General features: G+C 41.1%; 2 protein-coding genes across 2 annotated transcripts; one reads left to right on the forward strand and one right to left on the reverse strand.

The window, feature by feature from the left end:
* Window positions 1–855: 855 nt before the first annotated feature.
* Window positions 856–10808, forward strand: entpd5a (ectonucleoside triphosphate diphosphohydrolase 5a). Its single transcript, XM_064328703.1, has 13 exons — window positions 856–1658; window positions 2204–2283; window positions 2870–3013; window positions 3551–3626; window positions 4393–4428; window positions 4849–4937; window positions 5260–5339; window positions 5829–5890; window positions 6346–6447; window positions 7486–7629; window positions 7990–8046; window positions 9110–9225; window positions 9347–10808. Exons 1-13 carry the CDS (start codon window positions 1430–1432, stop codon window positions 9428–9430), a joined length of 1299 nt encoding a protein of 432 aa, XP_064184773.1. The 5' UTR covers window positions 856–1429; the 3' UTR covers window positions 9431–10808.
* Window positions 10809–12138: 1330 nt separating this feature from the next.
* Window positions 12139–25123, reverse strand: coq6 (coenzyme Q6 monooxygenase). The gene is made up of 12 exons (XM_064328745.1): window positions 24746–25123; window positions 24038–24172; window positions 23234–23292; window positions 21000–21126; window positions 19735–19865; window positions 19290–19397; window positions 17661–17723; window positions 17076–17183; window positions 16228–16430; window positions 15169–15284; window positions 12938–13104; window positions 12139–12271 (listed from the first exon to the last, which is right to left on the reverse strand). Exons 1-12 carry the CDS (start codon window positions 24963–24965, stop codon window positions 12242–12244), a joined length of 1467 nt encoding a protein of 488 aa, XP_064184815.1. The 5' UTR covers window positions 24966–25123; the 3' UTR covers window positions 12139–12241.
* Window positions 25124–25139: the final 16 nt, after the last annotated feature.

Raw genomic sequence — 25139 nt, forward strand, 5'->3', positions numbered from 1 at the left:
AACGGAGAATGTGACCACTTACGCTTTTCCTTCAGAAACCTGCCTTAAAATACTTTTTTTCTTAGAAATCCTGTGGTTTGCGAAGAGTTGAGTGGGAGTAAGATGATCACACACATTTTTTGTTGTTCCTGCCAGTTGGAAAACAGCCTGCACTTGCACACATAGAGGGTTTTTGAAGCATGAAATTAAGTGTGAATGGGTGTGTTCTTGTGTTTGGAGTAGGGGGGTGTTGGTGTAGGGGCAGTTTTTAAAAAAACTTAGATCCCTCAAAAACTCTATCAAACTAATTAATCTAATTAAATGAATCTCTTTGTAAAACTGGAATGTGTATCGTGCATTATTAGTTAGGGAAAACTGCACCCAGCTGCTAGTGCGAGCAATTGCAATGCATAATGCGGTTTGAAACTCTCCTGTGTTGTCATGATTTTATTTATTTCCTTTGACCTTCTTTTATGACTTAATCCTGCTTTCTATGGTGGTCTTCTTTTGTTTAAAACTTGTAAGGGTATTTCATGCCTTCACCCCAAAACCCCACTGTAAATGAGAAAATGTCTACTTTGCTTTATAGCATTCTTTAGGAAACAAAGCAGCATTATACACTTTAATTCCTTTTTAAATCACTCATAATGCAGAACTGTTTAAATATCTTGATTTCTAGTTGCTTTGTATACAGTTAGGCAATTCGATCTTCACAGTAAGAAGTCATCTCTTCTTAATTAGCCGGTTCTTGACATCATCACCATTCCAGAAAATTGAGTCGAATTTTAGTAATCTCAGTTAACATGTCAAAACGAAGAAACATATCAGGCAAGTAATGACATAGTGAAGCTTTACGAAACATGCTGCCCTGTAAGTTTTAATTAAATGAAACCATAAAATCTATTTTGAGACCAATCCTGTAGTTCCAGTAAGCTAGCCATTTGATGTCCTGATATATCCTCTTTTTTTCTTCTTTTTGGGGTATCCTTGGCTCCAGTTTGCCTAATTAAGATTGAAAAGGGGAAATTGTTGCCAGTTGCAAAAAAAAATAAAAATTGAATGCTTCTGGTAGGCAGGTATTTGATATCCAGCTTGTTTGCAAGGGGGATGTTTAGAGGAATTGGGATGGAACGGCACAGGATTGGTGGACGGCTTTTGTTGGTGTGGCTCCTTGCCAGGCCCTTATGTCTTTATATACAGTAAACAGATGACCAGACAGTCCTGAGTGCACTTTGGTATCCACTCTGTGTGTCTTATTCTCTCTCTCTCTTTCTCTTCCTCTCTCTCTCTCTCTGCTCGTCTCTTTTGTCACTCCTGTAGGCTGGTGCAGGCAGGTTGCAGCTCTCTGCTCCAGTGATCGAGCCAAAACAAGAAAACGTACTTAGTCCCAGTTCAAAAATATTAGAAGCAGAAGTTTTCACAGAGACAGCATTCCTCTTTGTGCGTAAAGATGCGTGTGCAGATATTCATCCTGTCGGTGGTGTCCCTGTGGGATCTGGCGCAGAACTTCCGCGCAGAGGCAACGTTCAACAACCACGAGCATTCCGCCAACATGGAAAACCTCCTGCCCAGCGTCGCCCGGCCCAGCAACCGCAGCTACACTTTCTATGGGATCATGTTTGATGCCGGGAGCACCGGCACCCGTATCCATGTCTACACCTTCATCCAGAAAGATCCAGGTGAGTCCCCCCTCTCGGGCTGCGCCCCTAGGGGTTTGTGAGCGAGCGCGCAGCCGCCACCTCCTAGAATGTCAGTGTTTGCTGCAGATCATTGGCTGCGCGGTGCTAAAATACACACGCACTGTAAGGACAGGCGGGGAGCTTTGCACAGGACCAGTGGCAGGGCAGAGGGGTCTGTGGCTGTTCCCTTCTCAGAGTAGCAAGTGACTGTGAAAGGGCATATCTGGTCATTTGTGAGAAGGACCTTGAATTTTTGTGGGAAATAACACAGATGCTTCTGGTCAGGAAAGTTGCTGTCCCCGGTGAGCTGTGAAAGGTGAGCTGAGGCAATCGGGAAATTCATGCAGACTTATTTCCTTCTGTGCTGCTAATCTGACAACATGGATTTCATTCAGTGTAAATCCCAGTACACTCAGAGATAGAGATAGATTCTCATTCTGAGAAAGTGTTGAGTTTGTTCATTGCAATGCTATCATGTTTTTATTACATGTTAAATCCAGTTTCCTTTTAAATGGTTTTGGTCATAATTATCTCTCTCTTTAAAGCTGAGCTGCCAGTTCTGGACAATGAAATGTACCATGCAGTGAAGCCCGGATTGTCTGCTTATGCTGACAAGCCAAATGTGGTATGTGGTCCATTGTGTACTTTTCTCTAATTATTATATAACTATAGAGGCAGTGTGTCTTGTCTTAAATATGTCTTCTTAAATATTTGCAGTTTTCTTTCCTTGTTTATAATTTGCCCCAAGTGTAGATGTATTTCTTCAAGTGCAGATCAATGCTTGCTTATCAGTGCAATGCACACAGTATAATTTAGATTTGAAATTGCAATTCTGAAATGAAAAAAACTGGACCAAGGAGAGCCCACAAATGTCTGTCTGAAGTCCCTTGAAATAACTATCCCTGTTTTTACAGGAAGTGACATACTCCAATTAGGCACAAACCATGAAAATACATCAGGCAAAATGTCAGGCAAATTTATTTTGCTTATAGCTCCTATTGTATATTCAACGTATCTTTGTGGTAATGTCAGTGAAAGATCTGGTCTCATGAAAGATACTAGCAGGCAAATGAATCTAATTTATTTGAGTGTTACTGAACGTTGTATTGCATAAAAAGTCAGGGCAATTGCATACTGTATGCTATTGGTTCTTTTGCTCTTCACGTGTTTTGTATTGACTGGCATTTGCGGTGGATTTCTGGTTGTCTCAGGGTGGGGACACAATTAGGCAGCTGCTGAAGTTGGCCAGGAAGACGGTGCCTCGCTCCGAGTGGAAGAAAACCCCAGTGGTCCTGAAAGCCACAGCGGGGCTTCGGCTGCTCCCCGCGGAGAAGGCGAAGGCGCTGCTGGACGAGGTGAGGAGTCTGAAAACCGCGCGCCGTTCCGCCCAGACAACTGGCAGAAAAACCGACCGTCCCGCCGTGAGCCGGCGCGCATACCGCAAACTGCCCGCGAGTGTCCTCAAAGAGAGCGGCTTGTCTGTGACTCTCTGTGTGCAGAAACAGCTGTTCCAGAGCTTGTCTGAAGCGCCAGGATCTCTTTTATTAACATTATTGAGGTTCACCACAGCGCTGAAGACTGGCCAGTCTCAGACATTCTAAATTACAGGCAAATACACAGAAGTGATTTCAATACACATCCACAGTCAAGACAGGAGGGAAGGTCAGTTAAGGTTAGCCAAGAATGACGACACATCTGGGTTTCTGTTCGTCTACTTAGGCTGGATCCCAAAGAATAGGTTTGTGAGTAACTCAGGGTATATTGTGCCTGAATGTAATACTTCTGAATGTGCATCCTATGTGTCTTTGCTATATGAATATTCATTCATAGAGTTTCTGAGACTACAAACATGTTTCAACACACATCTAATTCACACGTTTCATCACATGCAGGTCAAAGAGGTCTTCAACGAGTCCCCATTTTTAGTACCGAACAACAGTGTATCCTTAATGAATGGAAAAAATGAAGGTATGTCAGCTTTCACCATTAGGCTGTGGACTGATTTTAGAATCTGAGCTAACTTCCAAATTGGCAGCAACACATCATTTTGAAAGCCTGTGACTAAATGAGGCAGTATTACTTTTTTAAAAATGAAAATCAAACCATTTAAACTTTTAGGGAAACCTGGCAATTAGAGACAAGTGTGTTGAATGTTCTTTTATTGTAATGCATGCATCAAGGTTTCTCTGAAAGTTGCAATTTAATTAATTTTGATCAATTTTTGGTAATTATATAAAACCATTAAAATATCTGCTATTACCTCCATTATAATTCAAACAATTGTCAGCACTTCCACCCACATTTAGTATTAAGCATTCTTCCACATCTCTCAATTAGATCCTTAGCATTAGTCTAGTCACTCCAGGTGTGCTATTCATCATTTTTATTTTGTGACACGTCATGTAAAATCTGAAGGACTTCACATGACAATCTGAAGGACAAACCCAAGTAATTTCCCCAGGGTTTATTTCCTCAATCCCAAAATGTCAAACACATTTGAATGAAGTAACACCTTTTAAATGAATCCTAATTAATAGCTTAAGTTTGAACTGCTCATTTATGCCTGTCATCTAACCACAAGATTGTGTAAAAACTTTAGTTTGGAAATGTAAGTTCTCTCTCTCTCAGCACACATTAAGATATCATTTTACAGTATAATTCATGTTTCCTCAAATTGAAGGGTTGATTCACCAACTCCCTGCACCCCTCTCCCCCCCCCCTCTCTCTCTCCTAGGAGTCTTGGCTTGGGTAACAGTAAACTTTTTGACAGGTAAACCATTACTCATGTTTTAGTAGAATGACGTAAATGCTTACTAGGTTTATTGCTGTGGTTTACACTATACATAGTACCTAGATAGTGAAAGACTTCCTTTCCCTAGCCGAAGCTATACCATTTGGGCAATATGGAATGCAGTATCCCTCACATTTTTCAGTCTGTTAGCAAAATATGAATAAACCTATGTAGCGGTCAACAAGACCTATTTCCTATTCTGGTAACAGACAAGTTTAACATAAATGTTTGCAGTGCTTCCTGTTAGAATTCCAGTCTGTGGCTACAGCTAGTGGCAAAAAATGTAGTCCCATCAACATATAGTACTATCTTTGTTTAGGTCCCCCTCTAAATGTAGCAGTTGCAGTGGATTTCATTGTAGTTTCTTCTTATGTTCAAATTGCATTTCATTTGTTGTAGGACACTTGTATTCGAATACAAAAAGGACTGTGGGAATCTTGGATTTAGGAGGAGGTTCAACACAGATCACTTTTCTCCCAAAATCCAAGGTAGGAATGCTTTTATGAATGTCCATTTTTACTGTTACTATTACTTCGTGTTCACAATTTTCAATTTTAGTTTTCTGTATTCCCTACTTGCTGCAACATGAGATGTGTCAACTACATTGTTAAAAAAACTAAAACCTTTGCAGATGAACGAAGTGATGCCTAAAGACTGATTTTCTATTAAAGTTTTAAGAAAATAAAACAATTTATTCGACATGCATGACATCCTTGTAAAATTAAGATTTTTTTATTTGGTTACATATTGTCAGTTTGAACAAGCCATCTGGGGAGCAGATAAATAATGAATAATTTTCTCTTTTCACAGAAAACCATCACTTCTGCCCCACCCAGTTACATTGCTAGGATGAACATGTTCAATGGCACTTATGAACTGTACACTCACAGGTAAACTCCTGCAGTCTGCACATTCTAGGCTTTCTTGGAAACTGTGGTCATGAAAATGCATGATGTTGTATCAGCCACAAACGCCCATACACACACGTTTAAGCGTACAAAATCTGTAGATGTCAACATTTTAGACTTCAGACTGTTTGTATGTGAAATCACACTTAGTCATTTGCTGCTTTGTGGCCAATTTTCCATCAGAATTAGAACTTCCACAAATTTCCTGGCTCACTTGCACCCATGACAGTAGACATTTGAAAATTCAAAGTGCGGTAACATTTGACATTGAAGATTGCTGTCAAATATTGATGCTTGTCAGTCATGAGCCTCATTCAGACCACCTGTTTATATTTCCAAACCTATTTCCATTGACAAAGACCACACAATTACATGTGAACTTAAGAATTTACCTCTTAAGCATTTATGACGTCTCTCATGTAATATACAGTATAATGGTTGTTCTGTAGTATAATGGTCTTTCCTGTACAGCTACCTCGGAAATGGACTGGTAGCAGCTCGATTGGCAACCCTTGGAGCTCTTGGTGCTGATGGTAATAACATTTTTATGATACCTATTAATCCATTGTTCTGATGCTAATTATACACTGATTTTTTAAAGAATAGAATAGATATAACCCTGTTTATCAGGCATACCACATAACCTATCCAGTTGAATGACTCCATGGGCTTTTATTATGGCTCAGAGAATAGCTTGCTCAGCATTGTCTGTAGAGTCATTTACAGAACGTGCCCTGGGACCCTCACTATGTTAGTAATTTTGGAGAAAAGAGCCAGTGATTATGTGGTCTTAACTAGTAAGCCTGAACGTGCTGCTATCAGGCATTGTATTGTTACATTCTTCCTTAACTCCACAGTTACCCTGGGGTAAACTCTTAGCTGGTGCATTCAAACTATTGTGAATTGTTCTCTGGAAGTGTATGTACAGATATAATATTATAATTATCGTAGGAAAGCTCGAGCAAGTCACATGGTCTGATTCTTCTAGGATTAGACTGGAAAGTCTTCACAAGCTCGTGCTTGCCCAAGAAGTTCAGAGAGGACTGGACTTTTGGTGGGCTCACTTACAAAGTCAGTGGGATCCCAGATGGTAAGTAATTCTTTGTTAAAAAAACAAGTGTAATATTCATGACCATAAATCTTCTGGACTTATTAAATTTACATGAAAACCTACATTATGGATTTGCATTAATCAGTTTTACATTACTTTAGGACAGTTCAGGAAGAACAGGATCAGGTTAGCAGAACCATTAAAAACTAGAATTTCGTTTCAATTGAATCTTGCACTCTGTCTGTTAGGCCTGATATTGTGGAGGCAAAAGGCATGATTTAGTCCCTCATCTGGTGCAATCTTTTCTTACACAGACCTTTTAACAGTAATAACACAGCAGGCCATGTATTTAAGAGCACTGCAATTGTCAATTAACTCCTCAAATAATACAGCATTCCCATACCACAGTCATGTAGCCAAAAGATACTAGGTTTGTCCCTGACTTGTAATTTTTCTTTGCAACAAGTGGCTTGAACCTAACCGCTCCCAATCATGCGGTAAAAATAGATAGCCCAAGGGGAGGTTGATGTCAGCACTTGGTTTTTCAGTTGAGCTTTTTTTTTCTTGGCCTAAATGAAAGTGGTCTTTTGGGCACACCTCCAGCATGCTGCAGTAGTGTTATGAAAGTGCTGGGACAACCTCAATGGAATTCACAGTCCCCAAGGGGCGGGCTCTAAGCCTGCACAGTTTAGTGCGACAGCACAGGGAGTCAGCCTCTTTCTGTGCTGCACTGGCCACATGAGTTCATTACAAACTTGATTATGAATCCATGCATACTTCTGTTCTTGTGTGCATCAGCCCATTAATTATAGCACTGCACAGTATTTTTGCCCCAGGAAAGTGTTTAGTTTGACATACAGTGCCAAGTATGCATAGATTGGACTTGTGTATTTGTTATGTACATATAAACACTTTTCCTTGGTTTTGTTTGGAATTAGTACTTCAAATGCAATACATTTCAATCTCTAACTAGATGTATATGTTGAATGATGTGTTAAATTACAATTTGTAAGAAGACATCTTGCTCATAAGCATGTGTATATGCTACATTAAATGGCTTTTCCCACTGAATTCCAGGTTATGCAGGGTACAAGCTCTGCTACTACGAGGTCATGAGGGTTGTCAAGGGGATTGTGCATCAGCCGTTCGAGGTGAAGGGGAGCAGCATTTTCTATGCCTTCTCTTACTACTATGACAGAGCCGTGGAGTCAGGTCTCATTGGTGAGAAAACAGAAACACATAATATGGCAAAAATCTGCATCACTTCTATGCTTAAATATAATTTATATTAAAAAATTATATAAAAATTTATTGAAATAATATTGTTAAAGTCATTGGGGCTTGTAGCATTCAACTCTTAACCTGTTCAAAAACAACAATTAGAAAAAAAATTATATTAATAATATTAAATTACATCCATGTCCTGAACATGTCATTTTTCTTCCCTTAAAAATAGATAGTTATCTCATATAATTTTAATATTGAATTATTCAGGCTGGTTTCATCAGTGTTCATGGTGAATAATGATAATTAAATTATCATTTAGTTCAAACTGAATGAGAAAATAATTCTCCTTTTCAGATGGCAACCGTGGTGGAGTTGTGGAAGTTAGGGATTTCAAAAAGAGAGCAAAAGAAGGTGAGAGTGCTGACTTCTTCTGAGAGCACATCGGGTGTAGTGGTACATTTTGTGCCCAAACTCATATTTGTATTCAAGGCTCCAGCAATCGCACAACCTTCACAAAATATCAGCCTTCGGACCACAGAATCTTCCTCCAAAACACGCCCTGCTCTACCTCACACAAACACACTGGCCTTGTTTGTGCCCAAATATCTTGGCTCAGGTTTACCTGAAGCATTGGCTTTATTGCCATTTGAAGGTTATGCAAGCTGATGATGTGTGATACACAAGTTTACATGGTATACACGTAAACATTTATATTGATTTTCTGTGTCACTGCTAAGACGATCTGTTTCTTTTATTGATTAATTTATGGACCTGGCCCATTTGTCAGAGCATGTGGAATTATTTCTGCGGTTGAATAAACATTTCAAGTCACACAACAGATTTATAGCTTGCTGGAAAGGGTCGGAGTGCTGCTGTAATCTATTTGCATAGCGAGAGCACTGCCCTGCCATCCAGAGGAACAAATCTGACAAAGACAAGCACAGCAGCTGACCCAGGAAGCACTCTCATTGGGCCAGAGAGTGCTTACAGCACCTGTCTGCAGAGACGCCACCGTGTACTCATACAGTACATTTGGCCAGGCCTTCTCTTGGCGCACCAGAAAATACAGACCTTAGCAACTGGGCTCAGCTCTTTTCACAGACCCCCCTCCTCAGTCAGTTAAAACCGGGGCTGAATTTGCAGGCTTCAGCCACAACCAGCCAGACGCATGCAGCAGTGCTTGAGTCACACATTTGACTCTGCCCTATATGCATGGGCCTGATGTGGCCCTTTGTGGATGTGTTTAAGAAAACACACCTTTACCTCCCCTGCAATAGGTGCAATTATTGAACTGCAGGAATGGCAAGATGCAAAAGATATGGTTTCCATTGTCTATCCCTAGAATTTTTTTTTAATGACCTGAACAGGACTGTTTGGCCAGCCTTGTCCTACTCTCATCGTATTGGCTTGTAAGTTTTCCATCTATTAAACTGCAAATTGTAACTAAGGTTGTTCTATTTTCTTTGATTTTCAGTGTGCAATAAAATGACTAAGTACCGTCCCATCAGCCCCTTCCTGTGTATGGACATGACATATATCACCTGCTTGTTAAAGGAGGGCTTTGGCTTCAAGGACAGCACAGTACTTCAGGTAAGGTGTCCTTGTTAAAGGCAGCGCCTTATGTTGCACCTTGCCACGTGGTGTGGAACTGCGAACCAAGTCATCTCTGTGAGCGATGATTCCCTGATGTATTTTTCTCTTCCACACTCAGCTCGCTAAGAAGGTGAACAATGTTGAGACCAGCTGGGCTTTGGGCGCCACGTTCGACTACTTTCGCAACCTGAACATCCACTGAGGACAGAAAGGGGTCACTGGCATGGAGGTCAGAGGTCATTGTTGCCTGGCCTTTGCCTCACCAACACCCAGGCTGCCTCGCACTGCGGTTTCATGTAAAACAACCCATCGCCCTCACCTTGCAACTCACAAATAATCTCAGAACTGTTGATAAAGAAATCACTATATTTTTTTAAGAATGCCAGCTATTTCTACTGTATGTTCAGTCCATGATAAGTGCGTGAGTTTATTTTTTTTTACACAAGCGTTTACATTTAGCTTCTTTTGGGTCTCTATCCTAAAACTCTGTCCTGGTAATATTACTCATTATTCAAATCTTTTATGGTACTAAGGGAAGATTCTCACTGTGGTTTTAAAAGGCAAGATATGGACATAAACTGTAAGACCCCAGTTTGTGTTTTTGTTTTGCAGTGATTTTGTTGTTATTTTATTGTAAAATTATTTATTAACCAAAAAGAAAACTTTGAAAAAATAGTTCCAGAAACATAAATAGTAATGTATGCTTTGAAGTAGCTCTTGGTAAGGATTGATTAGACTAAAACAAAATTATAATATCTTTCAGATACACCCCAACTGTTCTTGCTTATTTCTTCCTGTTTTGCACGTTACACTTTAATTGCAGATACTGTACCTAATGTTGCTTATCGTCAGCGAAGGAGTTGTACATATTAATTAATATTATTGGGGAAGGGGGGTGGGGTGGGGGTGGGGCTTCATGTTTGCCACAACTCAGGGGGCAAGGAAAGCAGAGACAGAAAGTGTTATTTTCACTGAATATGTCTAATATTTGTTATATTTTGTATGTATTATTAAGCCTATGATTCTAAGCTGTGCATTATCAATGTGTGGCCATACTTAGAACACAATCCACTCTCATGTACTTGGACATGACTGACTTGGAAACTTTTCCATGGTGATGTTACCATTCCTTAAATGGGCAAAATCACTGTTGCACTCCATTGTCGATGGAAGGATCAAATGCTGGTTTCATTTGCAAAAATCTGATGTACAGTCTGGTGCTTAAACGTCTCATTAACCTTCGTGAAAATATTTCAACATAACTGCAAAATATTTAACTCTTTTTGGTGCAGAAAATACACTTAATAATAAACTGTCATTTTAATTTGTTTTATTAACTGTAAACAGTGCTGTTTTTCAGTTGTATTTGTAATTATTTTACCTGAAATGTTTTAATTCTGCAAACATTGAAGTAACATCAAAGGGACTGGGTATAGAAAAATGTATTTTTTTCATAATTTCTGTAATTTTATTTCTGTAATCTATTGACAAAACAATCCTCTTGCTTTATTGTGAACTGTATAAATGCATATATATATATATATATATATTCTCTTTTATTAAAACATTTAACATTTGTAGACTTGTGTGTTTTGCTTCTCTTGATTATTTGTGAGGCTGTATAAATGTCACAATCTAAATGTACAATCTACCTATCTGTAGCATGACACTGTTTGCTAATTAAATAGAAGCAATTCAAAGAGGAGAAATAGGACCAATCATTCAGTGCAGTGCCCAATGTGATCAGTGTTGCAACAGCTTGTGTAGCAGGTAAGCACATGTGCATTTAAACAGTTTGCAGAATCAATTCAAATTGAAGGGAAGATTGTACCCCATTTCATTTGTGTGGACAATGGACATGATGGAACTTTTGAAGATGACAATTAAGACAACAGGACTGGATGTGTTAACCTAATATCCAGACCTACAGGCTGGCATTATTTTAGTAGGATACAAGATACACTGCCTGGCCAAAAAAAAAAGTTGCACACTAATATTTAGTTGGACCGCCTTTAGCTTTGATTACAGCACTCATTCGTCGTGGCATTGTATTGACAACCTTATGCAATGTCACATTTATTTCCATCTAGAATTGCATTATCTTGTATTGACGACGGGAACCAATCCGTAAAGTCTTCTCCAGCACATCCCAAAGACTTTCAAAGGGGTTAAGGTCAGGACTCTGTGGAGGCCAATTCATGTGTGACAATGATTCCTCATGCTCCCAGAACCACTCTCACAATTTGAGCCTGATGAATCTTAGAAATACACATTCAAAGGTCTTATTTTCCTAAGTGCCATATTGTAAATGAACAGACCTTATAAAAGGAAGTAATTTCAACACCAAAGACAAATTCATATGATCATCACCATATACTTCACCTATGAACATGTCACATTTGAGGAGAGGGATTTTTCACTAAATATAAAATTGCTTTAACTTGGTAGAGAGTAGAGACACAGAGGGAAAACTGTGACACTTGTATGAGAAGTTCAGCATTGGTGGTTTTTACAAAGCTGTTCTCTGCAAAACGTACAGGTTGAAAGCCCACATGTATAAAAAATGCACAAGAGATTTATCACAACCCCAAGTCAGACAAAAAAATGGTGTTTAACACTCAAAAATTATTTTTATTGTTATTTAGAGACGATCAAGGTGAGATCAACAGACCAAACTTGACCACCTCCTTGCTCAAAGGTGCATAGCACATTGTGTACATACATTAAAGACTGAAGAGTTCAAAACCATTTCAGAAAGTGTCAAATTCATTTACAAAAGTTCTAAATTAATTTATACTAAATAAACCCTTAGAACCTTAAAAGGATAGGAATACATTTGGTTCTAGGTATCATACAAGTTTTCTCAGGCAGTGCAGACATGAATATAGAGTGCAAACAGCAAACAATCTCTGAGATTAAAATAAAACTTTATTCATTTACACTTTTACATGAAAACACCATGGCACCGACTCCTCTTCAGTTCTCCCACCGGAAACTCTTCATAGGCAGTCTCTCACTTGCTTGCGTATGCCATGATCTGTTCCTGGAAACACAAGGAGGGGAAAAATTAGTTAAAATAAAATTTTTAAAAAACTTGACGTAACACAGACATAACCTCCTCTGTGTTTTTTGTGTGAATCTTCTGCCATCGACAAGAATCGATCAGCAAAAATGAACGGTAATTGCATAATAGGAAACCCGGCAAACAGGACGTTTCCCAACCTGGCCCACTGTCTGTCAGAGTTTCCAGGCCTCCACAAATCACTGATGTGAATGAATGCTAGTTCCAACTGCCTGTTACTAAGCGACCCTGTGGCCCTCATGGACCACAGCCACAAATGTGCAACACTGACATTATAGCACGTACGTATATCGTGCATGACTAGGCCGTGAGAATGGATCTCTTTATAAGAAGCTATGCGTGCTGTCTCCAGGATCACTTAGTAGGAAATGAAGCCATTTCACATGAGCGGTCTGTAATAAAAGGAGTGTGAAAACACAGGCAAACGCAGCAGTACAGAGCGCGGGGCCAGCCCTGTACCCCACCCACACAATTTCGGTAACACTAAATTTGGGTCTAAACTTAGCCAGCGCCGTAGTTCACGACCAGGAGCACGGCCCAGTAAATTATAGGCGCTTTTGGACCTCGGAGGTATGTAATCAGTGAGGGGGGGGGGGGGGGGGGGGTGGAGCAGGAGGCGGGACTTGCCTTAACGGGTGGCACAGCATTGGTGGCCTGCAGTCCGAGGGTCCGCAGCAGCACCACGGGAGCGGAGTTGGTGGAGTAAAGCCGCTTCATGAGGTCGATGGCGGCCATCATAGGGAGGTTGTGCCGCTGCCGTTCTGTCTCGTACTCCAGGAGATGCTGAATAGCCCCTGAAGTACACAGAGCCCAAGTGAACCAGTGAAGCTTCTGGAAAACCAGTAGCAAGCAAAGCAGGGCTTCGCAATGTGTCGCAAAGCCAAGTTTATACCATTGTGAAGCAACTGCTAGTTTCATGCATGACTGCGTTCTGGTCTGTGGTGAACCACAGCAGTTGGTGACGGGGCAACAGGCTCCAAAGCATCTTACTGTTTTACGAAGCATCATGGTAAAGAAAATGACACAACATTTTATAGTTTCAGAACTGTGTGTTAAGCATAAGGCATCACCTTATACTGGGAATTCACTGGCCATAAGGGAAATATCAATACACATCGAGAAATTTTCCGTCGATGAAGACACATACCTAACTGTACCCTCACACATTCTTCTTAGTATGTGCCCTTGGTGGTGAGAAAAACGTATATCCTGTACTTGCCCTTTATAGATACAGACATATAGATTTACTTTTTAATTAAAGTACCCCTCCAGATATATTTAAAAACCTAAAAAAAAAACTATTCTACGATGAATAATAATTTGTTTAATATGTTGTTCCACCAAAAAAATGTTTAATAAACTACTTAAAATGGCCTAGTAGCATTTCTACACCTTTAACCTCATTGAGAATGCCAGAATATATTAATGTAAATTGGCATGTAAATGTAATTTTTACCAAGAGAACATTCCCCACACCATTAGACTACCACTAGCCTGCACTGTTCACACAAGGCAGGATGGATCCATAGATTCAAGCTGTTTACACCAAATTCTGTGCCTGCCATCTGTATGTTGCAACAGAAATTGAAATTCATCAGACCAGGCGTTGTTTTTCCAATCTTCTATCATGCAACTTTGGTGATTATGTGCCCATTGTAGCCTCATCTTCCTGATCTTAGAAGACAGGAGTAGTGGAACCTGCCGTGGTCTTCTGTTGCTGCAGTCGATCAGCTTCAAGTGTGACATGTTGTGCATTCAGATGTGCCCTTCAGCACACCACTGATGTAAGCAGCTGTTATTTGAGAATTTATGGCCTTTCTCTTAGCTTGAATGGGTGACCATTTTCCTCTGACCTGTCTCATTAACAAGTTGTTATTGCCTGCTCCCTGGATGTTTTTATCGCACCATTCTCGGCATACTCTAGAGACTGCGGAGTGTGAAAATCCAGGGAAGGCAGCGGTTTCTGGGATGCTCCAACCACCACGACTGGCACAAACAACCACACCACAGTGAAAGTCACTGGGATCACACGTCTTCGCTGTTTCTAATGTTTGGTCAATCAACAACTAAACCTCTTCACCATGGCTGCAACATATGTAGAGCTGCAGACATATGATTCGCTGTTTGGAGGAGCAGGCTATTTACATTAACAAGCAGGTGTACTTAATAGTAGTGGCCATTGAGAGTATATTCAATATATATATGCAACTAAAATAATACATACCCAGTAGCTAGTGGCTTTGGATATGTTCGACGCAATAAATGTCTATGTACAGAATAAATCAAAACACTAATGTAATGAGTCCCCTGCTCTGGTCTTTTTTTGAGCCAGTGTTAGTTTACCTCATTTACAAAAAGCATAACTTCAGGAATGCAACATTTCTGCATTATTTAGCAAAGTGATTTAGAACTCATCACCCCTGCTGTGTCATATATTCATGTTTTATAAATAATTTATAATGAATATTATTCTCATATATTAATTTCATGCATTTTATTAGGTCTTAAGGACAACTGCTAAACTGTGCACATTTTATGTTTACTGGCACATTTATCGGCTCACCTTAATGTCTACCCTTGAAACCTGCCTTTACCTTAATTTGACCTTTTCACACCAGCCTGTCAGCAGTCAATGGCTTATTCACAAGGTAATGCTTTCATTTCTATGAGAATGCAATACACTACGCACGCCCGTGAGTGTTTAAAAAACCTACTAAAGGACGCTCAGGTTCTGTCATTTCATTTTGAGCTGTTTTTACCCAATCTAACTACATGTCAACCTTTCTATATGAGCACACCATCCAATTTCCACATATACATTCAACAGTATTATTAAAAAGCTTGTAAGAACCACTTACCCAGGTCTTGCCCATTAAAGGCTGCTTGGCTCAGGACCTGAGTGAGGCAGGCCACATCCCCAAATCCCAGATTTGCCCCCTGGCCAGCCAATGGGTGTACTCGGTGAGCAGCGTCCCTACAACATCAACAAAAGAAACCCAAAAAAACCCAGCACCGAGTTATCATTTCATTCTCTTTACCGAATGACATCACTAAAATGCCATGGATCGAGGCCTGGACCAACTGACATCGAGTTCCAAGGATACCAAGATTTGGATCCAATATCTAGATTAGAGGTTTATTTCAAATCCACATTATTTCAACCTAATCTTCCTTCTCTGACTCATTCTATGACTCACTCAAGTCTCAGGACTTAGTAAGCAGTCTTGCGGATGGCTCATCCTACTTGCTACTATCTCTCACAGATCACAGCCATGGAGGCAGACAGGCAAATCTCGCCCCCATCTGATCCTGGTTATGGGACAGCTACTGCCAGGGAGAACAGAACATGCGGTCCACCATGGTCCCAGAGCAGACCCTGTTACACCGAGACAGCAATAACAAAACTCCACAGACCCTCCCATACAGCGGGTAAGAGGAACTCTGGTTTCTTTTTCTTCCCCTGAGGGACAAATGCATAAATCAGTCAGGGACTTTGGAGCCAGACTCAGAAGAACATCCCAGTAATAACAGGAGACAGCGCTTATGTCTGCGAAATTGTCAGGCGAAAACCAGTGGGAGTTCACTTGCGTCTTTATCTGGGGCGGCACAGACAGCTATTTTGGAGGGGAGCAAGTTGCTTCCATCGCAGGCCATGATTGGATGCGTTTCAGCCAGACTGGCTTGTCTGCCACCGCATGTCCAAACAACACACCCACCGCACACCCACCCCCTTGTGATTGACGGGGTGGCGCTCAAGTCCTAGTGCAGAATGTCAATGTTTGTTCTTAAGTGCACTGATAAAGGGCACAGAAAATCCCGAACACAACACAACACTCTGTCCTGACAACGTGTTAAAGGCGAAGGGCCTTCCAAAGCAAACCGGACCCGACGCCCAGGCCGCCCCCTCAGAGACGTACCCGACGAGGGCCACACGGTGCCTGATGTACTCCGAGGCATGGCCCATGCCCAGGGGGAACATCACTCTGCTTTTAGGGCCGATTCCGGCGACGCTGGGAGGCAGCTGGCGAACGGATGTCCCAGAGGGCATGAGGAAGGACAGCGCTGTCCGGAAAAGCGACCCGGCTGTCTCGATCAGCTCCGAGTGGTTGTCATTACTCCACTGCGGGAGGAAAAATAAAAAATAAAGAAAACAAAAGGCAGTGAGGAGGTGACAGAAATGACAGGGTTGTCCCTGACCACACCTTGGGCTGCAATGGGGGAAAAAATCATGCTGATTTAAACAAGACCAACCCTTGTTTTAATTATTTTGGTTTTAAACACTTTCCTCAGCGAAATGACCAATGTTGCCAACCGCAAGTGTATTAAACTAACCATGCATGACTCAACCTTGCTGCCCCTAGTAGGAACCCAGTAAAAATAGCACCCTTGAGAAAATGGGCTTCATTCAGAAAAGATTTCGCAGAAAGCAGGTCACGGCTAAATGAGCTAAGCTAATAGAATGAGCAGCAAAACCTCAAGAAGCTCAAACATAAGGATAACATCAGAATTAAGTTATTTCATTAAACGCACATGTTGCCCCTTGCGATTACTGTTAGCAATATATAATAAACAACTATTATTATTTTAAAGTTTTAATTCAATTTTCTTTTTTTTTTTTAATTTCACAATTCTTTCATGCTTGGAAAAACAGGTCTTCCATTCCACCTTGTATAGGTAGCAAGGGCAAACAAATTTGAGCCGACAGTTGGTCTGCTCAAATGTTTTCACTGCATACAGATCAGGCACTTCTGTGATGGAGACTCACAAAGGCAGAGTTGATGGCATCCACAAAACTCTCCTCATCCTGCTCCAGCAGCTCCTCCGCATGCTGGTGGCTGGTAGACCACACCAGGGAGCTCATCGTGTCTGATAACTTTTGCAGGCAGGCGGGGGGAAGGTACATGAGAGACCATCAGAAGGGAGCGGATCCTTAGATTTCAATTAAACGCACTCACAGTGGAGACCGTTTTCGCCTTGGCTCAACCAAAGGCGTCTCATATATTTCACAGACAGAAAGAATGATGTAACTGGAGCGACTGCCAGACAATTACTGCAGTTATTTAATGATGATCTTTTGGACTAAAACAGTATTTAATAAGAAATAAAACAGAAAGATTTATTAGTGAACTACATTGTGTAAAAAAAAAAGAAAGAGAGTCCAGGCAGTGGTGGTGGGGGATGGAACTACATAAAGACAAAGTAATGCAGGTTTTAAGGCTTTTAGGTGTGGATCATTCAAATGCATAATATGAGAATTGCGAGCAATATTTTGAAAAATAGAGCATACACAGAGTATGTATACTACAATTGTATGATATAAGGAACAGCCATAATAGTAAGTGAAGCTTACCGGAAGCATTGCGATAGGACCAGTCGGAAGGAACCTCTGCCATGCCACATTGTTTTCTGTGGGCTAATGCCAAAGAGGCATTGTTGAAAAGGAGAAAGAGTAAGTGAAATTAAAACAGGCAAATTCATAGGCACATTCATCAGCACTGGTCAGAATTGGCCGAACTACCTGGGGGCATCAGAAATGGCATGGCCCTCTGATAGCATGCATAGCATGTGCACTGGTAGACTCTTTTTCAGAGAGGCAGTTGTCGCATACACCTTGTTGACAGACAGTAGTCCAATGTCTCAGGACTCTAGGACACAATTAAAGGTACTAAACGCCTGACGGTAAACAAGTAAAACAACCCACCACTAAAAACACTAATACTGGTCTGAGCAAAGGTAAATGATCACCAGCCATCAATGCACAAGAACATAGGCTACATACATACTGCTTTAGTACACAAATGATAAATTCGCCCTGTTAATTTGTCACTTTTCCAGTTACTCTGCAATGTTGCCTTTTGCAGGGAGATTGATGGCAATAATGTAATCTGCAGTTTATTTTTCTTTACCTCACTGTTTAGTGGGTGAAATTCAATTAGCCGGTTTAACAGCTACTTTGGCCTGTTCTTCTTGAGCCCATGAGCAATGGTTGTGTACTTTGGTGGCACGTTTTCCCCCTTCCAACTATATGAGCTTCTATAGTATAAACAAGTGGTTTCCCTTGAACATTGAAGACATTTCATTTTTATTTGGAACTTCTTGACAGTACTCTATTTGTAATTGTTCCTGTCCTTCTCCATTGCCTGTGAGGCTCTGTGAGCCTGGTCAAACTCATTTTTCCTGTACCATGATGCCAGTACACTGCTAAAATTAACATAAATACAAATTCTACACAGCAAGACAAACACCAGCTTAAAACAGACATAGCAGACTATATCTGTAGCTTAGCGTAGAGTTTAGTGTCGGTATTTATGGCATTAAGTGATCAAGAAGGCTTTTAAAAGAATGAGTAAGAGCATGACTTACAAATGTAATTTGGAATGATCGAGAGAGGTGAGGAAGTGAGTTCTGGGATTTTTTTAAACTATATATTTCAAAATATGTCAAAACATTTCCAATAAACTTCAAATAATTCATTACTAAAAAATTTAAATCTACTTAATACTGATACCTACTTTAGCCAAGCAATGGAATAAGATCTAACTTTTTGAATTACCCTTTAATAATTCTAGGCCTCACTCAACAGGAATATCCTAATTACTGCTGTGCCCAGCTGACTCACAACTCACTCACACACCCATTGTACAGTTAACTGTTGATAACTACCATAAATACACACACCTGTTTAGAAACCTGTATTTAACTTGGGTCACGTCAACTCAGGTCATTACATTTGGAAAGAAGCTATTGTGAAAGGTTGTTCTAGGATTGAAATGCAGCCTATATTTACTTACTAACTCTGTAAAACTCTGTAAAACTGGGGACGATACAGACTACTAAGATTTCTAGTAGTTTGATCTACTAGAGGAAGGAAAAAATACAGGGTGGGTGATGCATGTTGGCATTGGCTGCAGACATTGAGTAGGGGGTAGGGTGCTGAATCGGAGGTATTGGTGAGAGCTGAAGAGCATTGGCTTCTCACTTCGGACAGGTGCAGGACCGCCACAACGGCAGACTGATCGTAGTTCCACTTCACTGTGGGTATTCCTGCTTCTTTTCTCACCATAGAGTTGGGCCCATCAGCCCCTATCTGAAAAACAACCAACATGCGGTCTTATAGAACATAACGTGGGGCAGTTATGAAGGCACCAAACCTAAAAACTTAAAAAGTTCATCAAGACAAAGACCTTTCTGGACAAAGAGTCATCAAACTGGTGCACAAAATAAAGACCTTCCATTATTCACAGTGCAGCCACATGTTGCCCAGCTGCCAGAGCGACATGAAGTCGCATTGTTAAGTAAATAGGACACAAGTCAGGGACATCAGGGCACCACGGTATTGTCTGGAAGGAGGCGCACAGACAACAATGGAATGTGACACATTATTCATCCCAGCCACAAAAATGCAGTGCCATCATCCCACTTACCAGCAGCTTGGTCTGCAATGTTTCGCCATTGGACAGCTCCACCTGCACCCAGGGGATGGAGCCTGCTGCCTGGTAGGACATGGGCCAGACATACTTCACCGCCCTGGTCCTGTACTGGACCTTCACATGATCTGAGGACGAGGCATGGGGGGGGGAGAACAGTGGGTAATGCCAGCTCTGTAAAGCTTGAGCACAACAAAGTTCAGCAGGTGACGCAACTGTTAAATCATTCCTTGGACAGGCTCATCAAGGCCTTGTACTCATTTCAAGGGGGGGAGAAAAACAAGATTTGGCTGTGATTGAGGAAAGATCTGAAAGCCACCTCATAAAAACCACTGGTCTCTCTAGCAGCCAGGAACTAGCTGCTGAAGATTAGTTCAAAAGTTTTAATGGGTTCGGCTAGCCGCATGGCACTTACTAACAGTCTTTATCCACCAGTGGACCACGCTTCACGCCCGCATTTTGCCAGGAGGAAAAATCTCTGCTTTTCCTGGAATTTAAATAGCTGGCTACCTGACACAAATGGCATCGGGAATACATTTGCATTGCTGACTTGGAACAAGTCCAGCCCTCACAACAACTACTGGTTACTGATTTCAAGTGACAAATATCGGCTTGCTTGGGACTGGATTGTGGAGATACTGTGAACCAGCTGGCCAGGCCACAGGCTTGTACGACTGCAGTGACACTGAACCATTGCCATACAGAGGAGAACTGGGAGGCTGAAGACAACCGTGAAAACCGCACAAGAGTCAACATGTGCGAAAACCACGCATCTGTAAACCATAAAACAGTAGTAAACTTTTACAGTCAAGCACATGGAACTGCTAAGTTCTCAACTGCTAACCTCACAATAGTTTGTTTAATTTCAGCAAAAATGTACTAACAGTGCTCGAGCATCCTCAGGGAGCTGTAAGAGACCCAGGAGCACATGGCATTTTTAACTAGGTCACTAGACCACTGCACGTGTACTCACGTGGCTAACCTTTCTGAACTCTATCTTTGGCTTGCTGCATTGGAAATTTGCAGCTTGATTGAAATAGCAGAAAAAACATTGATGCATCCAAGAGCTTGAACCATTTCTCGTAAACAGACACTCAAAAAAGTACAAATAAACAGAATGGGGATGGGAGGGGACGACTGTGGTGATGCCTTATGCCAGACCAGCACGAAATATTGACTGAACAAACCAAAAGAAAAAAGTAATAAAGTCACATCATGACTGAAAGAAAGGACGGCACTGCATACTGTAGCTCCATACCTACCGGGGAGAGTTTCTAGTTGTTTCGTCAGGGCTGTCACAATGACGTCATTCTCAACGATGTACGCCATCTCATCCTCCAGGTTCTCCTTATCGAAAGTGATCAGGGCATCTGAGCACGCATCCCAAACCTAAAGAAATTGAGCAATGATTCCTGTGGTCAGTAGCTTGGTCCTCAAGAGCAACCTCTTTCCTATTTATAGCGTTGCAAGGAAGTGTAGCTTCACTGAACTAAAGATATCAAAGCAGCTCAGCTGCAGCCAGTGCTTGGCTTCTGAAATTAGTGTATAAGCCAGAGATACAAGACATCAGCACCAAGACACAAGACACCCTTTCAGATCTCAGAATGCATATGGAAATATGTACAGCATATGCATGCAAATACACGAGAAGGACAACAAACACTATTCAAGAATAAAGTTTTCTGCTCTTGTTGTTTAAACAACTTTTCATACCCAATTTTTCAACCCCATTTTAGGATCGCCAGACTTAATTATGGACTCATCCTATGTCAGCAAAGTCCTCTGTCAAATCAGCAGGGAACACACTAGCAAAATGCTCTCCATTAGGACAATGCTAGTTACAGTTATAGACCAACCTATGGGGATCCCACAGCCACAGTCAGTGCAGGCACAGGCAAAAGCATGTGCCTCAGCTGGATAAGGCAGTGAGAGGACTCCTCACCTGCCTCATGCATGCCCATGGCTTGAGTGCAATGCATAAGCAATGCCTTTCAACATTTATTTTTAGCCCTTCAACATACATGACCAAATGAAACAAATATTTATATTCAATTTTTAAAAAACTAGCTTCCTCAGTCAGTGGGCAGTTAGTTTTACCCCTATCAGAAATTACTGGCAGCACTTTTTGGATAAACATTTAATTCAAAATTTCAACTTAAACCATAAATAGCAGGGATTTGGTACTTGGAAAGAAGAGACACTGTTGTTGATAAGCAGCAAGTTGCTAGGTATCTGTGTTGGTGCCCATTTGCAGAGCACACGTCCCAAGAAAGTGATTTTGTGTATGCTTTTCCATCCTCTCTTATACCACAGGAATGCGACGGACCGGCTGATTGACGACTTGCAGTTTATCTTTCCTTGTTTATGGGCACCATGTTCGGGTGCGTGGCTCCTTGCCCTCCCCTCCCGCTTCTTTTCATTTGTGTTTTATTGGACACCAAAGGGAAGCCCTGTTGGCACTGCCCTCTTGGGACTGTAACTATACGTTGGCCTGCCAATCTTCTGGGGGTTTTAAGGGCCACAGTGCCACAGCATGCTGTCATTAACAAAACCACCGTGAGTAAAGAAAAAAAAAGCAGAGCTGAGATATTATGGGAGAGGTATATCACGATACAGCATTTCAAGATGACATCTCTTGCCGCAACAGAAACCACATGGTTTCTTATTTGGTACAAAAAGGCCACATCTTAGAGGAGGGACCACATTCTGGCCGCAGTTGTAAACCAGGGTCACTTTACTGTTGCCATCCACAGTCCCCTCCACTTTAATCTTCTCCCCCTGTTTTTCACATGAATCTTTATAATTAGAAGACCGTGAAGTTAAATTAACATTTGAAATGTCATATTGATTCATTCACTTTATTAAATATGCTTCTAATAAATAAACACTTTGCCCTGTGAGCAAAGAAAAGCCAACTGTTTGCAGAAGCCCAGGGGTTACGGTTACCATTTTAAATTTATCTCCCTTTCCAGGGGACGTGACACTCCAGGACCTGCCTGATTGCTTGTGTTTTAAATATCAAACTGCAGAATGCTTCAAATATGCACTTCCACCACCAATGTATTTGCCTTTCATTGTGAACAATTACATGCCTCTGGGAAATTACACTGTACACCACGGTGGAGATTCAGGGAAGGAAACATGATAACGTTGAATTCCATGCCAACACTGCTCGCTTTCCTTGAATTGCGCTGACAAACAAGCTGCGTTTTCCATAAATTACATATTTCCCAGTTGACATACAACTTGATGACTGGTGCACGGCTCATAATTATGGGTGAACCAATTACGCAGGTGTTTATTCTGTACCCAGCAAAGGGTGTGTGCATCATACATTAAAACCTTCGGAGTGACAGGAAAAACAGAATTAAGGCTGTAGAAACCTTTACTGTATGAAACTACCATATATGCATTGTGCAAGGACACAAATGAAAAACTTGACTGTCAGCTTTGGTGGCGAATTGGGACTGCTTTAGGCATAATACTGAGAACTAACCTGCATCCTCTGATAAGGCTTGCATCTCATATTTACTATGTGATCCCATGCTCCAATACCTACAAATACAGGAAAAAGATAAAAAATATGAGCAACTAATAGAAATCCGAGGAACATATTCTGGAAAGTACATAGCTACCACATAGCTACAGTGCAGAGCACTGTCAATAACACACTTTTGATGACAGACCCGAGGTACAGCAATCAACAGACTTAGCATTGCGAGCAATAATAAAACTAATCATCCACCTACGCCCTGGGAATCATTCATACACAACCACACCATAAATAGGCTTAATCCTACAAGACGCAAGCCTCATCTAAAACATGCCCAATGCTGTTTGCTGCCACTGGACATAAGTCTTGGTCTTTCCAAAAGAGTGTATTTATTAAAAGATTTGGTGAAGTAAAAGCCAAATTCTAATTATGAACTTACGAATGTGCAACAAGCACTTCTTTCCCACACCTTATGCAATGAATTCCAACAAGATATATGAACTTCTATGTGCAATACAATTGTGTCATTTGTGGGTTCACTATAAGACAGCTGTAATTATCCTCCTAAAATTGCACAGCCAGGAAGTTTTAATGGCATCTCTTCATCTCAATAACTTCTATTTAAAAAAAAACAACAAAAAAACAAGAAAATAAATATTGGCCCAGAACATGATTTTATTTACTTAAATTCACTTCACGTTTGAGGTGGCACAGATGAGATACACTCTCCAGTCATCAGAGTTCAATTTACATGCAAAGACTTTGAACACTCCTCAATTAAATGAAGGCTGCCCTTGCAAATTGTACCACTGAGAAGAGTTGCAGAGCCAGGGCTGATAGAACTGACTCTGGTGCTGTAGGACTCCGGGACTTTGTCCATAACTTTCTTATTCCCAGCTTCTAGTAGAAGGATCTTCTTCCCCTCCAAATTCGGATCCATACCTTGAATACGATAAAATAAAAGCACTCTACAGGTCTGAAATACTCAGCGAGGAGTGGTGTCACCCCGTTATTTATACCTGGCACACCTTCTATATACCAGGTATAAATATATCGGCCCTTAAGTTTGCAGACCATAGGTACCTACGTCGCTAATTGTCTGTTTAGATACCCATTTAAGAAAAGTGCACCTGAACATAAATGGCTATCATAAAAGCTAAATATTCTACCTATTTCAACAAAATTAGTCTGTTAATTGCATCTCATTATCTGTAGCTTGCTACTTCGGCTCTAGAATCGCAAAATGTACACCAAAACCACAATTGCATCCTTCAGCTTCAAGTATGTAGTTAGCTGAGAATTTGCATTGGACAAAATGATAGTTATTCCTTTATGTGGGCAGGAGAGGGAGAAGAAAATGTAGAAGGAACTTAATGTAATGCTTTCGCGTTGGGATTGTGACAGGGGTTTATTACAGTAAATCTCCGTGAGAAAAACAAAGCAAATCGCAGGACTATAGCCAACTAACAAGTCTGAACTCGTGGTAGAGACACCAATCACAACACCATTACTTACCCAAAGAACAAGCCATTGCGGTGCCCACCATTCCTCCGCCAGAAATTATAATATCATATAGTTCGTTTTTGTTTGATTCGCCACGCTCGCCAGCCCCAGAATTACTAAGCCCTCTAGTTACTGTCCTTACCCCATTTAGGCAAGTTAGGCCAATGTAACGTCCCCCACCGCCCTGTAGTGCCAATGTAACTTTAGCAAGACAATGCATCCTAGGAAACATTCTATCTCAAAAGGATATTATAACTTTATAGCTAACAACTCGAAGTATGCTCTGCAGAAAGCGCACCAAACGCGCCCACTTTATTTCTTCTTCACAGCGACACACACGCTACATCCGAACCATATTGTCGTATATACCCACAGCAACTCATGGCAAACACTTCCTGGGTCAGAA

This window comes from Anguilla rostrata, chromosome 1, assembly GCF_018555375.3.
Source record: "Anguilla rostrata isolate EN2019 chromosome 1, ASM1855537v3, whole genome shotgun sequence".
Lineage (NCBI taxonomy): Eukaryota > Metazoa > Chordata > Actinopteri > Anguilliformes > Anguillidae > Anguilla > Anguilla rostrata.